The 19,263-nt window shown below is 37.6% G+C and overlaps 1 protein-coding gene across 1 annotated transcript in view; it reads left to right on the plus strand.

The window, feature by feature from the left end:
• acox3 (acyl-CoA oxidase 3, pristanoyl) overlaps positions 1 to 8,492 on the plus strand; it is a 32,014-nt gene extending 23,522 nt beyond the window's left edge. Inside the window, exons 15-19 of the mRNA XM_018693924.2 lie at positions 324 to 439; positions 3,430 to 3,604; positions 3,698 to 3,765; positions 4,754 to 4,840; positions 7,267 to 8,492. Of these exons, the coding sequence (XP_018549440.1) occupies positions 324 to 439; positions 3,430 to 3,604; positions 3,698 to 3,765; positions 4,754 to 4,840; positions 7,267 to 7,386 (566 nt within the window). The 3' untranslated portion in view covers positions 7,387 to 8,492. The remainder of the gene's footprint in view (positions 1 to 323; positions 440 to 3,429; positions 3,605 to 3,697; positions 3,766 to 4,753; positions 4,841 to 7,266) is intronic.
• The last annotated feature ends 10,771 nt before the right edge of the window (positions 8,493 to 19,263 follow it).

Below are 19,263 nucleotides of genomic sequence, written 5' to 3' on the forward strand. Positions count from 1 at the left end.
CTGTGAAAAATGAAGTACACCCTTACTGCTTCCATAGGAATTAAGAGGGTAAGTAGCACCAGGTGCTGCTGGTCGAATGCCCTTGATTAACTGAAGAAGTCTTGGCAGGTTGCTGGTCTGGAGCATTCAGGTGTGTGTTAGCACAATGGGCCAAAATTCCATGGGTTTTGGGGAACACATCTGCCTCTGAAAAGCTGATGTTAAAGCCATAGTACTACATTTGTAGCTTTTTAATGATTCATTGCCATGAAGATAGTTATATTTTCTCTCTGTCTTTCTCAGTTTAACCTAGTCTGTATACTCCTTGTTGTCTTTCATATCAGTGCCATTGGCAGCCTATAAGTGGCTGGTGTGTTTCTTGTTGGAGGAGAGTCAGAAGAGGCTGGAACAGCAGAGGGCCTTGTACAAGGATGACTTTGAGGCTAGTAACAACAGCCAGGTGAGACACAGACACACACACACACACACACACACACACCCACCACTGCAGACACACTCATGCACTGTAACAGTTGGGGCAGTCAGATGTCTCTCCTGACGTGTCCAGGACAACCTAGAGTGAAAACCATGATTAAAACCACGTAACGGAAGAAAAACAATCATGAACCCTCAGTATAATCAGTACAAATTGTAATCTGTGCATGTGTGCATACAAGTAAATGTGCAAAATCCAGCAGCTGCCACCAAATATGTTTTAATCACAGAAAAAGATGTAAGAAACCAAATGTGCGTAACTCAGTCGGCCTCAGAATATGAACAAGAATACACAAGAATATCTCTGAAGCACTGGATTTTGAGGTAAACCAGGATTTTGAAATTGAGCACTTCCACAGAACCAGCCAATGAGGCAGCATAGATCAACATATTCTGGTGTGTTTCCTAGGATTTAGAGCCAGGGAGGCAGTGTAGCAAGCAGGTTTGGGACTTTGTGTTTCATGGATGCATTATTCTATTGGTTTGTTCAGGAATAAAGTTTATGGTGAACCATCTTGTTCTTCAGTAGTTACCAGAGGTGTTAATATTTAGATTTATGTTCATGTTTTATTTGTGTATGTTTATAACACAGGAAAGCATCAAAGTCAGGACATAGCTCTTTATTGTGTGTATGCTCAAATATAATGTGGGATCATGCCATATGTCTAGATGTAGAAAACAGAAGTAATAGAGCTTTATGGTAGAAATGCTAAATGTCCCATTAGGGGGCCAATCTTGCCATTAAGAGAGAGAGGGTTTTTTAAATATTTGAAATAAAAGAAAGTGGACCTCACTTAGATGGTAGTCTAAACTACAACTAAACTACAGAGAGACTGGGTTGGTAAATTATTTTTCAGTGCCTATTCATTCAAAGTGGGGTGTCAGCATCTTAATTCATAAAAATCTTGACATTATTACTCATAAACAGGCAGATGAGTGGCTATAGATGTAGACCTTTCTGGAATCAGGTTCTTTCTGATGATCACATTCTCAACACTGAGAAAGCATTAACTGAGTAGAATTGTACTTGTGAAGGGCATTACACAGGTTTAGATTAGGCTCCTCAAAAATCACAGGCAATGCCTTTGTTGGGAGTATCCACACCAACTGTTACTGCAACTGTTAACCAAAATGAACAGTTTAAATGGCCTTCTTCTGGGCTAGATCAGGTCTAAACAAACATAACAGAAAACCTGCTCCTCCTTATACAGAAAATTGGGCTTGTCCTTGTTGGGCAAAATAAATATCCAAAACAATTATATTGGTTCCACAAATTGACTAGATTACATATCTCTTACCTTTGAGTTCAGCAAGGCTGTAAATTCTTTTCTGTGGGCTTCTTTTAACAGAACAAAATGATGTGCGATGAGTGAGGATGGGGGGGTCTTGGTCAGCCAAGAGTGGACTGGTACCACTCTGCTTTTTCTTTCTATCCAAAATACGTACTGCAGAGGATCAAGCTTCAGGGTGGGTCTCAGTTGAAAAAGAACTTCCAGAACCTTTTCCCACCCAGCTTTAATATTACAAACAGGGAGAAATAACATTTATAAATCCATTACAAATTGGGCAACTGGTCAGCCAAAGATTTATATCTTAGGAGACAGTCTCACCCACCGAAATTCAGTGGTCTCAAAGAGCTCGGGAGGAGGATCATGAAGGGAAAAGCAGACTCAGTTAATTACTCATAGTATTATTTATAGAGGTTAGTGAATAAGAAGCAGATGAGAGCACATGCGTATATATGCTGTATGAATGTGAAATGACTGGGGACTCAAAGGAAAATATAATAACAATCTTCAACAAAGTACTTGGTACAAAGTTGCTACTCTGCATTTTAGACCTAAAACCAGAAGGGTAGGATTGTCAGGTTCAATTTTTTTTTATCATCAGACCAGAGTATCTTGTTCCTCATGCTGTCATGCTGTTTGGCAAACTCCAAGCAGGCAGACATATGCCTTTTATCCAAAGTGGCCTCTGTCTTGCCCCTCTACCATAGAGGCTGCTAATGGAGTGCTGCTGAGATGATCGTTTTTCCAACAGGTTCTTCCATCTCTGCAGAGGACTTCTGAAGCTCTGTTAGACTGACTGTTTGGTTCTTGGTCACCTCCTTGACCAAAGCTTCTCTTGCCCATTTACCCAGTTTGGCTGGACAGTCAACTCAAGGAAGAAACCAGGTGCTTCCAAACTAAAGCAGTTTCACAGTGTTAGAGGCCACTGTGCTCCTGCTTTAAATAATGGCTATATAGCCTTAACAGATCGATGCCTGACCAGTTTTATCTCAGAGGTCTATAGAGTTCCTTGGGCTTCATGGCTTGGTTTTGTCCTGACATGAAGTGTAAATTGTGGGACACAGGTGTGTGCCTCTCTAAATTACTCCAACCAATTTCTAAACACATCGCAAGGATAGTAAATGCAAAGAGGATGCAGTTTGGAGTGCCCCTGCAAAGGGTCTGAAAATTAGAGATTTAAGTTTTTAATTCTGAATAAATTAGCAAAATGTTTTAAACATTTTTGTAGATTGATGGACAAAAATGGCTTCTCTATCATCCATCCATCCATCCATCCATTATCTATACTAAGGGTTGTAGAGGGGCCAGAGCCAATCCCAGCTGACATTGGGCAAGAGGTGGGTTACACCCTGGACAGATCGCCATCGGATCATTTAAAATGAAATCTACAACACAATACAGTGTACAAAGTAAAGTGAAAGGGTTTGAATACCTGCTGAAGGGACTGTATTTAATTTCATCCCCTGTACAGACAAATGAAGTGAACCTTGCAACTTACTGTTGAGCGAGGTTATGTTCCAAACTGACTACTGTATCTGTAGTCATTTACATTAACCCAGGATACACAGAGATGAAAGTGATATCCTCTCACTTCATACACAGGTACCACTTAACCCATTAACTGTGCATTTTTATAGCAGCTTTATGTTGTGTGTGTTTTTTTCAGGTTTACTATTGCCGTTCCTTAGCCATTGCCTACATCGAACACAACTGCCTCCAGAGATTTCATGAGCAGACTACTGATCAAGACACACCAACTTCTCTCAGACCAGTACTAAGCAAGCTGTGTGCCTTGTATGGGTTGTGGAGCCTCAGCAAACACATGGCCACATTGTACCAGGGTGTGTATCGTACTCTTTATGCTGCATGCATACATAAAAATGTAAATGACACATTCCATTGTGGTGATATCAGATATCTCTGTTCCGTTCCAGGTAATTACTTGAATGGAAGGAAGCCAGCAGAGTTGGTGCAGATGGCCATTCTCGCTCTCTGCTCCCAGGTACAGGACCATCTGTCTCTTTGTCTTCCTGTCTGTCTCAGTCTTTGTCCACGTCCATTTACTTCTCATTTGCCTCACTCAAACTAGTTATTTCTTATCAGAAGTAGATACACTGAGAGGCATTGTAAATGTTCCCAGTCATCTCACCATCCATCAGTTATCTAGCACTTATCCGTAAGGGTCGTGGGGGGGCTAAAGCCTATTCCAGCTGACATTGGGTGAGGGGCCGGCTGACGTAGAGAAAAACAAAACCATTCACACTCACGTTCACACCTACGGGAAATCTATAGGCACCCACTAACCTGCATGTCGTTGGACTGTGGGAGGAAGCTGGAGTACCTGGAGAGAACTCACACAGGGACAGGGAGAACATGCAAACTCCACACAAAAAAGCCCTGGGTGAACAAGGGTTCAAACCCACAACCGACAGCGCTGGAATGGTCAAGACTCTGACTGTCCTTGAGGGCCCAGCAAAAGCACAGCCAGAGAGATCTTAAGATGGCAGTTCTCAGATGCCTCTCGATCTGACAGAGCTCGAGAGGTCTGATCTGCCAGGAAGAATGGGATAAACTGCCCAAAGTTATGCAAAGTTTGTAGAGACTTACCCAATAAGACTGGGAGCTGTAACTGCTGCCAAAGGGTCTTCTACAAAGTACTGAACTAAGGGTCTGAATACTTTTATAAATGAGAGATTTCAGTTTTTGATTTTTAATAAATTCTCAAAAATGTCTAAGAACAGGTTTTCATTTTGTTATTATGGATTATTGAGTATAGATTCATGGGCAAAATTACATTTACAATTAAATCTACAACACAAAGTTGTGAGTATTTGCTGAAGATTCTCTGTATATTGTTTATTCATATTAGTATAGTCTAGTATAGCATTTTGTTTTATTAGCTCCTTTGAATGATGAGGTTACACTTCTGGCAGATGCTGCTCACTCATCTGACTTTAAAGTCAATCAAATCTGCTCTCTCTCTTCTCCAGCTGAAAGACGATGCAGTAGCATTGGTGGATGTTTTTGCACCCACTGATTTCATCCTCAACTCACCTATTGGCAATGCTGATGGACAGGTAATGCACATACAAACACGTAAACCTAATTATACCTGGATAAAAACTTGTTTTTTGATGTGTTAAATAATACAAGAAATGTCACATTGTGAGTGCTGTGACAGCTGTGGGCACATCCGTTCTTTAGGTCAATGTGTGGCACAAATACAAACTGATTATTCTTGAATAAAAACCTGTGCTGAGAGCACACACACATGTAGAGGATGCCACATCTTTTATCCTAAAGCTGATGACAGCTTGAAGCGGTCAACTGTCACAATAAACAGTGAGCCTGAACATTTACAGTGTTTTCCAGATCTTTGCCAACCAGTTACTCTTTACACTCACAGTACAGTCACAGTAAAACAATACAGTAACACAGTATCTAAAGAGCACAAGTTTCCAGTCTGCACTGAAATATAACAAAAAGACTACAGAATGTTTACCAGGAGAAAAGAGGAGAAGTTCTGTTTTTGGAGAAAAACAGTATTAGTGTACACAGTTATCACAGTATAATACATAGTATTATTTAATGTCCACTGGTAAATATTTACTATAGATTTTTGCACTTTTGACTTGAACTGGGCCCATATGTGAGTCTGAAGAGAGAATTACAAAAAATGAATACATATTGTATGATAGTATATTAAACGATGCAAACCAAAATAAAAAATAATAATGTTGTTATGTCGCTTGGGTGCCTACATGTCAAACTTAAAAAATTACAGACTTTTAGTGTCATATTATAATCTATTGTTCAGAGAGTAGGGACAGGAGAATATAGCATAACGTAGATTCCAGGTAAAAAGGTGATATCAATAATACACTAGTGGTAATAATAGTATTGACAATTAAAGAGGTAATTGCAAAAGTAGCAGTTGTACAAAAAGGAGTACTAATAACTATTGAATATAACAGCAGGTGTTGAGTGGAGTTGTAGGAGCAGCAGGAGACTTGTCATCACAGATCAGACTCTACAGCTCCAGAGGAAGAAATACCTGCAGAAAGAGACAGAAGAGGAGACAGAGACGGGAGAGCACAATACTACAGGAAAGGGGAGATACTGAGTTAGTAACATGTAACATGGGATATGAATCCATACTGATGGAGAGAGAGGGAGAGGAGAGGGAGAGGAGGGGGGGGGGGGGAGAGGAGAGGAGAGGAGAGAGAGAGAGAGGAGCTCATTGCATCATGGGAGATCTCCCGGCAGTCTAGGCCTATAGCAGCATAACTAAGGGATGGTTCAAGCCTGAGCCAAACCCTAACTATAAGCTTTATCTGAGTCTTGTCTGAGTTCAGTAGTATTTAAATTAAATTGCTGGCCATTCAGGTCTTAATGTCCCTAAGTCATGTAGGAAAAGGGGGGCAGGGTGAGAGGAAGGGGCTGTGACAAAAAACTGAATCTTTAAAATTTGCTTTGCTGTTTTATTTTAGAATGAAATTATTAATGATAAAATAAGGAAAGCTAATTATGAAATGATGAATCATGTATAAATTAATTAGTATATATTATTCAGTTTAACTGATTATATCACTAGGGTTGGTAGTTTATTAGGAACACCCAGCTAAAGCTATGAGTCTAATACAACAGTAACAGTACAACATAAAGTTCTAATGACTAGTTCTTATTGAGCTTGTTTTGAAGTGTTGTTAATTCAACTGATGGATCATTTTGTTTGGATGCAGTTTGTGGTGCAGTTGTATGTATTGCATTATACAATTCGATTCAATTTCAATTCAATTCAATTCAATTTTATTTAAATCGCCAAATCACAACAGACATTATCTCAAGGCAGACAGAGAGGTGTCTGTTATTAACCTACCCTCACTAATATTAACAGCATGGACTAAATAATACAAGCACCTGTTTGTGTAATGCAGTACAAATTGTTTAGTGTATTTAAACAGTTACAAATATTATATAGAAATATGAAATATCCACACAAACCCTCAACTGTGGACAGCAGCAAACACCCAATGTGCAGATACACACATGCACACAAACCTCCTGTGTGCATGTCATTTTTGTCAGTTCAATTCTCCATGTTTTAATATAAAAGGTAAGAACAGAATTGGCAGAAATGTTACATAATATATATATAGTATAAAATGTTAATGAATTGAATGTGTGTGCTTTTATGGTCAACTCACAGCTTTGCACTCAAACCAACTCAAAATAGTATTTCACTGATAAACCTTGTACTCCCACTGGGGGACAGCTTAGTCAGTCAGGTTAAGTCTCATTACTGGAAGACCACTGCAGAGCTTTGGCTGCTGTCTCTGCTTCATTCAGGGAAACACACAAAGTCTAGTGTTGGCTTAGAAAAAAATCATGAGAATGCTGAACTGGCTTAGAAATGAAAGAGATGTCAGTCTGTCACTTTGTGTCATCTTTAGGATTCATCAAGTTTATTTCTGACTCATCACCCTGTTTCTCCTCCACATAGCTTTACAGGAACCTGTGGTCAACAGTGATGCAGGGCAGCGAGGTGGTGAACCGTCCCTCCTGGTGGAAAGAGTTCTGCTCAGACAAGCCTGTGGTTGGATCCCTGCGTTCAAAACTCTAAAACCTGGACACACTCTAAACCACAACCCTTGAGTCCAGAGTGTCGGAATTTTAAGTGTAAAATTTATATGACCTCAGGAGGTACCTAGGAGTGTATCTAAGAGATGTCATTTCCAGATACTTTTTGACAAAAAAAACACTTGTCAATTAATTGATTACAGAAACTTCATCAGCAACTTTTTTAGTCAATAGTTAGTATTTAGTTAGTAAGCCTTTGCTGGTTTCTCTGTTTTAAATCATTGCAAACTGAATATCCTTCAGTTTTGGACATGGTAGAATGTAATGTACATGTTTCACTGTTTCCTTACATTTTATCAACCAGTGAATCATTTTTCAATAAAATTATCTGCAGATTTATAGGAAATGAAAATAATCATCAGTTGCACCCCTAGATACAAAATGATGTTCTCTTTATTCTTTCACACTACTGCTAACCAAATACTTTCTGCCTCTTAACTCATGAACTACAGATGCCAGAATGCATGTATTTAGTAACCTGAAGACCATGTTCCACGATGGCAGCTCATTAAGAAAGGAGCCAAATGCAGACACCAGACACGTCAACCAAAATTTCCTTAAGGCTTCCTCAGGTTTCTGCATTATATGGCTTATAGACCATTAGTCTTTCTCCTCTCAGGACTGACTTCCTGGTGACTGTCTACACACATGAATGGCACAAAAATACACAGAGCTGTTCCTGTAACTTTAAGAGCAAGATTGTTTTGCTCAGATGTCAGTCAGTGGCACACACTCAGAGACATTTCTGATATATTCTTAAATACTCATATTTTTTCATCCTTTCAATGATTTAGAAATATTAAAAGTCAATTCAGAATTCATTGATTTTTAATGCAAAAAGAGATTACTTGTGAATTCAGTTGGACATAAAATGTGTTATTTTAGTGTGTCTCCACATTTCTGAAAGATTGACTTTGATGAATTTATTTTTAAATCATATACTCATTAACAACTTGATTTCAACTTCATTATAAAACTATGTGTGTCACAGAAATTCATCCAGTGAAAATCACAATCATCTGTTCTGTAACATGTAAACTCTGATTATGTGGATATGTGAATAACAACCCTCTCACATTTTTGACTTGACTTCAGCTATTTTATTTATGTATGTATTTATTTTACCACAGTGTCTCAGTTAATTTCAAGTTACAACAGCTTCATTATGTAGGGCTACCAATAATGTAACTAATACTATACAACTTTAAAGTCATCAGCTTCTGTATCATACCACATACTCACTAGGAAGCTGCTAGATGGCCTTGCATGCAACATTAAAATGCCTGGCTTGGGACTTAAGTTCCCTGTTGACACCTCAAACTGAGATTACAACCTCAAAGTACAGAACAAATAATGAAATGTTCTGATGCTCACCAAATTAGAATCAGAGTTCTTGTCCAGTGATAAAATTCCTTTGTGAATGAAGACTGGAGGTGATATTTTAACTTGTGGATCAAAAACACATGACCTAGTTTTACTGTCTCTATAGGTGTAAGTTTATTTGTTCTAGAAGTGTGTGTGTGTATGTGTAAATTCTCTGGAAGCAAATTCCATATATTGTTAGGGAAATCTAGATAACATGTTCGATAGTGGAGTAATAATAAAATAAAACAAAATTCTGAAAGCAGGACCATCTTAAAACAGCCAATCAAAATGTCGAGTTATAAAATCAGTATGCTCAGAAAAGCTCATTAGCACATACTGTATTAAGCTCAGGTACTTATGTTCCCCATCATATAAATCAGGTCAAATTCACTTGCCTTCTAGCACAAAAGATTTGGAGCTATTTTAATGTAAATGAAATTAATGTCAGTTTGTGGCTACATTTGGTGCTAAGAGGCAAAAGGAACACACAAAGGCTTCTCTGAAGAGGAGCACCAAGCATGGAATGCTAACAGCTAATTATGTAACTCCAGCCAAAAAAAGAGACATCATTTTGAAAAGACTGTGAATCACAAACTGATGGTAACAACGTTAATACCACTGAACAAACCTGAAACCATTTGATACTGATGAAAATGTTAAATCAGTAGTTAGTAGTTAATTCATCAGTTTCAACTAGACAATTAAGTGAGTCTCCAGCACTTAGTACTTTCAGTCTATTCAATAATATTACATGTTACTTTGTTGCCATAATTTATCTGAGTTCACATTTTTAGGTGGACCTTGTCTGAACAGCATTCTCAGAAGTAGTTCACTGAAATATACCAGCCCTCACTTTAACAGTCATGGTTCCGTTTTCTTTCACTTCCCAGTCCACTGTTAATTCATTTTTAATGTTTCTGTAACTTTCAGAGAAAATGTCCTTTAGCATGCAACATGTTAACTTGTACCTTACCTTATTTTATTTCAAGGTCTTGAAATATTGCTTTGTTTCTGCTTTTCGGCTGAAAACAAGGGATTCTACCTTTGAGCCTGTGAATGAGACAGATGATGCTGGTCCACTGTTACAGATAATCTGATCATCAGATAATCGAAACATTTTAACTATTTGATTTTGTCACTAGAATGATGTAGGGGAAATGAAAAAGATGACTCTTTGTTGTTGTTTTTGCCATCATCCAGGACACCTGAGGCCTGTACTATGAAGCAGGATTTGCGGTTAGCGAGGTAACTTCAGGTTTAACTCTGTGTTTTCAGTCTTACAACAGTGGTTCACTTCTCATTGTGGTAAATCACCATGGTAACTGATACTGCACGGCTAACCTGCTCCGGGGCAGGTTAACTTCAGAGGATCAGATCAGAAGCTGTCAACAGCCCAACTACGGACCAATCAGATCACTGGAAAACTGGCGTCATCACTGACAGGGACAAGAGACTTTACAACAAAGTGACGAATAATAAAGATCAACAGATATTTTTATAGCTCAGTGGAATCATTTCGTTCCAGTCTTTCAATATGTCCACAACAGAGCTTCTAACAAACAGAGAGAGAGTTTATCAGACTACATGATCACAGACTGACTGTTGATCCTCACACTGCTGAATATTTCCCATGATTCTAAATGAACACTTCAGTCAGCTCGACCTCAGACGTGAACTCTCTCAGTCTGACATTACTGTCACTGTTTATCTGCATCACACATTCAGAGTAACTCAGTATAGGTTTAGTGAAGCCAGATAACGATAATATATCCTGGGTGTGTTGAACTGGCTTCGTAGTACAGGCCTCAGGTCAGTCAGACCAGCCAGAAGCAGCAAATCCCTGCAAATGTAGAGTGAAGTCAGTTTTTGCCATGCATCACTCACCTGACTTTGGCTCCTGCATCATTTGTGTTTAATTGTCCCAAACATCCTGTGCTGTACTAACATCCAGACGTTAGCTGGATGGTGCAGTGTTTGTGTGGCAGCTCGTGGCTGTCCTCTCAGTGTCAGTGGGTATTTTTGTCCATGGGTATTTGTCTAGATAATACATTCTACTCTCACAAATATCTACGTAGTTTTCTCTTCTACACTTCTGAGAATATTTTGCACAATACTCTCATCAAACTAATAATGAGAAACTATTATACGTAGCCACAGAGTGATTTACAGACAGTAACCACTGACATAATTTTAAGTAAAGCTATCAGTACCAGAATGGGATAATGCTGCATGTAGTACTCTGTAAATAAAAGTATCAATAATCTTTAAGTCTAATGTAGTGAAGTATCAGAGGTACATGTACTCATTGAGGTTTTCACATTGTTAGATAACTGTTGCAATATGACTAATGTGTAATGTGGTAAATACCTCATTTCTCCACAAACTGCTGGTGTTAAACTGGTTATACTGGTGAGAGCTGGACTACTAACCCAGTCTTTACGCTATTCTTTACCATGTCCAACTCCAGATTCTTTACCTTTAAAGAGTAGCTACATTCTTTTGTGAGTGAGATGTTGAGATGGGCATCAATCTCATGTCTGTGTGTTGAGCACAGAGCTGCATTCAGGACATGGTCAGCCTGGCTTACCACAGAGGCAGGTGGAAACAGGTAGTCTGGCTCTGTTTTACATTCAAAAACCAACCAAAACCTCTAAAGCTCACTTACTGACAAGTTGAAAATTTGCACAGAAACACAAATGTTAAAAAAGTTTGTTGAGCAAAAGGGCAGTGACTCTGTGTAGTTTCCCATAATGTTGGCATCACAGCAAGGTTTTGTACCATTGTGCCTATACAGAGAGAAAAACCAAAACCTGTGCTCATCAACTGAATAACCTGTTCTTTGTCACATATCTTCCCTACAAATGCTCATTTCTAGACTTTTGTCTAGAGAGTTGAACTAGGCTAAATACAGTGTTATAAAAAGAACTGTAGAGATGCTGGCAGAGACAGGCTAGCTGCTCTTTATAGTCTTTATGCTAAGCTAGGCTAGACACATTCTCACTCCAGCTGTGTACTTAACACACAGACATAAGCTTGATATCAATATTCTCACTAACTTATTTGCTGAGAAAGCAAATACAAGGATTTCCAAAAATGTTGAACAATTCCTTTAACAGAAGGAAAATAATATGAGAGATCACACAGACTGGTTGCTTGTCTTTACTTAAAATACAACAAATGAGTCAGGTTAATCCATGTTCCCCCTTCTGGAGGTCCAAGGCATTACCTATCAAGCCATGATAAAGCAGTCACTACAAATCAAGCACAGAGAAAGATTTAATGTACAGAGATAGGATTGCATTACTGAGTGCATATTAAAATAAAATTATCTTTGAAGCCTACACATTTCTTTCATCACACTGGGTGGTTAAAACTCTAGCAGTGCATCTTATTTATATTTTGCATGTAACAACGTTAGTCTTCAAATTACTACTAACTACAGCTGTGAGGTTAATGTAATGGAATAAACAGGACAATAATTCCCTATGAAATGTAAAAGTATGAGGTCTCACAAAATGGAATTACTCACATAAAGTAAACTGCTTAAAAACTAGTGTACTAAATGTACTTAGTTACTTGACTAACTTAACTAAGCCAACCCGCATTACTCTTTGACAACACAACCATTTCAACCTTTTTGTGTTAACCTTGTAGTTGTTGAGAATCAAATATAGATAGCCTTAATTTCAATACCACTGTATACTGACGTACAAACTTCTCTTCATGTCTTTTGTGAAATGGTTCAGCTTTGAAGAAACATCGTCAAACTGACAGAGAAAGGCTTATTTTACATGAAACTGTGTGATTGTTTCTGGACATCACGATGTGCAACAAGAACATTTGTTTTTCACTGAAGTTGATGCTACTTTACAGGACGTAGGAGCATATCTATTATTGCCAAAGACAACTAAAGTGCATGCTGCTTAACCCACTAACTCAATGGCTTGTACAGTAATTCATAAAACATACATTAATATAATACTCAACCCCATAAGACTTATAGGGTTTGCAGCACAATGTATATGCATTTTATTCACTTGTATACAAAGTATACCATCATCACATTTTTCAAACAAAGTGCTTTAAGTAACCAAATAAAAAAAACCTCTCAATAATTCAATTCAGTGTCACATCCGACCACTGATGCGATCACCTCTAATTTTTTGTTTGTGTGCTGTGGGGGTTCTGCATAAAGAAAAAAACGCACACACATTTAACTCATAGATACGTATTCAACTGAAGCTAAGGCTGAGAGAAAACTGCTGCTTTTTTCAATTTTATAAGCAAACTTACAAATGTAGGAGATTAGCATTCAGAAATTTGGCACTTCTTTGAGTTTCCCTTTAAGCACACAGTGCATCCACGTCCAGTGAAGAAGTACTATGAATAAAAGTGTCTTCTGAAAATATTGTACAGTGTATTTGAGCATTATTTTCTGTAACCACAAGTCTGAAGTAAACGCAAGAATCAAGCTCTGAAAACCTGGAAACACATCTGAGACAGCTGAACATACTTCAACCTGATTAATGGAACTGGAGACACAGATTTTTCACCTTCAACATCTAATGTTTCGTTCTTATTTTCCTCATTGTCAATACATCCTTTGTGAAAGTATCCTTGACTTAGTAGTGATGCATGCCCACATTAGCAATATGGTATCATCGACCCTTTATAAATGTGACTTACTTACACAATAGCAGCTTTAACTAATGGCTTTGTTAATGGTTAATAATTCATTGGACAGAGCAGTAATAAAGCATTTGTGCAAAGGACTTTTGGATTATCAGCTTGTGAAAAATCCCTCAGGATGGTGTATATGACCTTCCAAATGTAAGTTGCTTTTGTAGTTTATTTAATTCATCAGTGAGACTGTCATATGCCGCATAAGTTGTTTGTTCAAATGCTACATTTATCTAGCAAGAATTATGACTCATTTGTCAGAGGCAAAGTTGCAGTAGCTATAACATTGTTCTATTTACTTTAAAACCTCATAGGTCAGAGGACAGGAAAGAGGATGGGTTGACAAGTGCCCATCTTTGACGCAGGTGAATACTGTTCATTTTCTTTCTCCTACCGACAGTCAAAGTTTCTTTCTCTAAACCTAAATTCTCTTGATGATAGTTTGCTTCCTGGACAAAATAGTTGTTTTTAACCCAAAACAAAGAAAAAAAGAAAAGAAAAAGAAAGATTAGAAAAACTATTAGTTGTTTTTAGGAGGATATGCTGATTTCCAGTGAATAAGTGGGAACTCATGAACCTTAGGCTGGAATCATAGTTCATTAGAGACACATTAAAGACACACTGAAGAGTGTCACCATTGAAACAGAAAGGTAAAAATGTTTGATGTTGTGCCCACAAAAGTAAGAAAGAAAAACTAACAAAGAGAAGCATGTTCCAGCCTGAGTCTCTATAAGCTATCAAGTCTGCATCTTAAAGCTTAACAATTTGTTAAACAGTCTGCAGTCCCTTTCCAGCAAATATATAAAACCGAATAAATGTCACCCTTATTAATGGCTTACTACCTATGTTAATGAAATTATGAATATTAACAAAGCCATTTGTTGCTATTTATAATAATTAACATTTAAAATGGAGGCAGAAACTCAGTAAGTGAAGCACTTCACATCATAGACCAGGAAGGTTTCTAGGAATCTCTCCACCTCTGGTGGTGGTGTTAGAGGGAATTATTAACATTTGCTATCACGCTCACTGAATACTCCAATGTAATGAACAGGGATCATTAACAAGGCAAAGAAACACAGAAACACAACCTCTGTCAGATTCATTTGCACATTAATGTCAATTTGTTTGTAAGTTATAATAGAAGCATCCAAAGATTCTTTTTTTCGTATGTGATGATGATTTGGTCAACTTTATGGGAGAGCCAGTACCCAAATTAATTGTGTTACATAAAAAAATGTCTTGTTGTAGTTGTCTCGATTCAGTAAAGTCTGGTGATTGATTTAGAGGTCTTATTGGGATTATTGTTAATCTGCACACACAGGTAAAGAGGGCAAGATACGCCTCCCTTTTTGCTGACAAGACATAAAAAAAGAATGTCAGAGATGATTTGTTTTAGTTGTTCAATCAGGTTTGTAGAAGAGGAACAAAGTTGTTTTTGACAAAACTCAAAATGGCAGCCCTAAAATGTTTGGAATTGACCAGGTTAATTTATTGAAGTTGCCACGACCCAAGCAACTCAAGAAGTAATAAAAAAAAGGTTTTACATTGGAAGTTGAGTTTGTTGGCACAAAAAAACTTAGGTTACAGGTCAAAACTGAACCTGGCCTTAGTATGCTTAAACAAAGTACTTTTTCTAAGTGTCTGGAATCCCTTCATCTCCATTTCTACAATTCATTACATCTACAATGTGAAGACATGCAAAAGACACAGAATTCTTGAAAAGAGATCATTGAGGGAGTGGGATTATAATGCTTTTGGCTCTATGTGTTGCCTCTATATGTTGTTTGAAAAAAAAAAGTCATAGAATGTGCTTTGTTTACAGCTTAGTGAGGCCTTTTGATGGATGAAGAACCATATATGTTTTACAAGGGATTATTGATCAGACGATGGGAAGAAAAAAACTTTCCCACTGAAGACCTGAACCATTCACCAGCTTAGTGGACAAACAACAGATCTCTAATCCCTCTTGCCTGCTGCAAGCAGACCACACTGAAATGGTGCTAAAAGTGAAGTAGCAAACAGAAAGTTTTATTTTTTAAAAAGTAAGGTAATCAGTGATAGGTTGACAGATTTTCTGAGATATATTCACAACTGGCCACTATTTGTTTCCTCAGAATGATGGTCAGAAAGTTTTAGGCCATTCATGTGTTAACATTAAGTCTTCATTCTGAAATCACAGGCTTCAGTAGCTTTTCAGCACGATGTACAGTATTTACATAGATTACATATTATTACGACAAGAGAACAACAACAACAAAAATATAATTAATTGATGAAACTCGTAAAGCATACCCCTACTTGCTATGTTAGGGCTGGTGTTATGTGAAACTTCACAGAGGGTGTAATTGATTGATGAGGAAAACATCAAACTAATTGTACACAGTATGTTGCAAGGATAACCAGACTGATTAGAGTTTACTTTACTAAATGGCAGTGTGTGTGTGTGTGTGTTGGGGGGGGGGGGGGCGGGGTGTTGGGGGGGGGGGGGGGGGGTGGGGGGGGGGGGGGTGTTGCATATGTATCTGTAGTTCTTCATCACTGAACAAGGGCTTTTAAAATCTTTATCTTCTACACATGGGTTAAGATGATTCTCATGATCATTGGACAAAAATTGACAAAATTCATTCAACTTGTAGTAGTACCTCTACATCTGTGGATGTACAGATACTCTGGAGTATAGTGAATTAGGAGTGAGTAGCTGCCAACAAGAAACCCAAGTTCAAGTATCTTGGAGTCTTGTTTACAAGACAGGCAGATGGATGGAATGTGGGATTTTATATATATATATATATATATATATATATATATATATACCTTTGACCTTTTGCATTTTTTAGCTCCTAAAATCAGTATCGGCATCAGCATCAAACCAACCGTTCCCTACCACAAGATAGCTATCTATATTATTAATAACCACTAATAATAATAATGATCAGAAAACTAGCCTAAGGGCACACTATTACTTAAGGCTGGATTACCAACCAGTTCACTGCCCTAGGTGAGGTCCCCCAAGAATTACTGTGTGGTTTGTATTATCTTGAATGTGTGTGTGTGTGTGTGTGTGTGTTGCTACCAATACACAATATCAAGTGATTTTAACAATAAACAAGTTGCCGCACACCAAACCAGGGGCCCTGTGTTAGTCCAGCCCCTCCTTGATACTATTTTCCGACAGTCTCTCCAGGAGGGATCATGTCAGAAAATCAATGGTAACTCAATTTGGGTTGTGGTATGCAAAGATAACAACATTATATCATAATCATGAGAAAACAAATTGTTTAAATAATTAAACCCATGGCCTCTCCAACCTTGCATATTGTCACATTCATTCCGGGCAGCAAATAATAGGGCATCATTTTAGATGAGTGGTGACTTTCTTTGGTTACAAACAATAGGGTAAAAATGACTTCTCTTTTGCCATGGTCCCTGGAATATGTCAAAGAGTGCGGCCACACTAAATATTCATCATTTAAAAAAGTATGTCTGTTTAATCATTAATTTCTGTCTTGTAAAACCTTTGAAAGGCTGGCTCATAATTAATCTTTCTTTAAAAAATAGGCCCGGTCATCTTCACTCCTAGAAAATTGCATACCAGAAGAAGGTGGTCAAAGTCAAGCTAAAAACTGCTCAAGGCAATGGGAAGGTAAAATAGTTCCATACAAACTGGTCCTGCCTTATACACTCTATTTGGACATTTAAAGGGAGATTTAGGGAGTGTAAAGTGTGTCTGCTGTGTTAAGAACATGTTTAGGCCTGCTATGATGTTCCTAGTGGAGACTAATTATGTAGGAGATACTATGGGTATCCTGGTATAAGAAAATAATGGACTACGGGTAGGCAGAGGTCAAAGAATATAAAGTGGGGTGTTATTTTACGGGTGTATATTATTTTGTATATGGTGACATCAGTGTATAGTATTGTGCTTATACCATGGCCACTTATCAAAGACATAAGTTTTGATAAGTGAGGCTGTACACAATGACAGTGTAACATGTTGGTGTTTGGTAGGTATAATGTTTACCACATTTGTCATCTTAGTTTACCATGCTAGCATGTTTTCATTTACTAATCAGCACAAAACAAAAATGACAGCTGAGGCTGATGGGAAGGTCATTGGTTTTGCATAAAGTATTAGACCAACTGAAATACTGACCTGCTAATGGTGTTAGATGAAAAGACAGAGGATCACTAATGTTATTATGGTATGTCCTGAAGGAAACATAAATGTGTGAACAAAACTTTAGGCAAATTTGTTTCATAGATGTCAGTGTGTGGGATAAGTTAAACCTAAAACCTGAACTACTGGTGGCACTAAGAAAACTAAGTCAGTTGGGTTCATTCTCTGGACTGAATGTACCCAATTTCCTGACAATCCATCCAAGTTTCATCTGTGAGTTATATTCACAGCTGAAATAATTGCTAATATAGTGTAGAGAATCATTATTGTTGCAATGGTTGCTTCCATTTTCATATACAGACAGATGACAAATAAACAGAAAAGCATGAACCAGTAAGTGGACAAATGGATGCTTCCATACAGGGCACAGTGGCTCACTGAATTACCTGATGGGTATGAAAATTATCTGAATCATACTCTATGTTTTCATGTTAGACAGTGCTTTCCACCACCATAATCAAAACAGTAAATTAGATTTTTAAAAATTGGTAAAGTGTTGTTTATCACTCCATCAGAGCTCCATACACTTACATTCACTCATGTTTTAGGTGTTCTGATTTTAATGGATAAATGCCAGTTGTGCAGAAGTGCATCGCCCTTGGCCATGGTATAACACTGCTGAACCTCCTCTTAACGCTGGTCTTGTATAGTCACATAGGGAATATTATTATTCACAAGGATTTTGCCAGCTAATATTAGCGATGGTTAAATATACAACATTATAGTTCTGTTAATTCTAACACAGTTATTTTTCATTCTACTCCCTTTCCCTGCATTAGCTGAAGCTATTAGTAAACTGCACAGTAGTGTGTGAAACATTTTCAAGCATTAGCATTTTGTTTGGCATTATGCTAGCAATTTACAAAAGTAAGCCTGATTAAACTTACAGCTTGAGAAGTTGATAATTTCTGTTAATGTTTTATTGCAACATTTAAGTATAAATATTAAATTAGTAACTTAATAATAATAATTAACAACAACAAAAAAAGATAAAACCTAAGACATAAAGTTAACCATAACAAAGGGTTAATTGTAAGCCATTTTGTGACTAAGCATGTTCATTTCATTAACAGGCTTGTTTGTTGTTTCTGCAGAGATGTGATGTTGATGTTCCTGAAGTAATGCTAGTTAACAGATCCACCCATCAGCATTAGAGTGATGGGATCTGTTTATTACCCCTATTTGATCCTGAACCATTCCTTTTCATTGTGACCTGAACACAACCTGTCTGTGTAGTTTTAATAAAGTGCCCTCAGAGTTGTGCAGATTTATAAACCCAACTCAGCCTGTGTACATATTTAGAAGTTCCATATTTACAGAGAGAACCGAGATGAATGATTTGAGATGAACTACGGGTACTTCATTTTTTTCCTCAAAGAATATAATTTGCATGTTGACTGTTTTTGGGTTTCAGGTTTCATCACTGATACCAGTGTGAGAAAGCTTCCCCAGGCTCATTACTCTTATTACATGTCATGAGACATGTCATGAGACATATAGGTGGTGAACATAATATCAAAAACACCTGTAATCATTTCAATAAAACTTAAATTTAAGCTAAACTAATAAGATGATGATTCAACTCTGTGGTCATTTTTGAGGCTACAGTTTGTAGTGTTCTTGCTTTGGACTGCA

This window comes from Lates calcarifer, linkage group LG14, assembly GCF_001640805.2.
Source record: "Lates calcarifer isolate ASB-BC8 linkage group LG14, TLL_Latcal_v3, whole genome shotgun sequence".
In the NCBI taxonomy this organism is placed as follows: domain Eukaryota; kingdom Metazoa; phylum Chordata; class Actinopteri; family Centropomidae; genus Lates; species Lates calcarifer.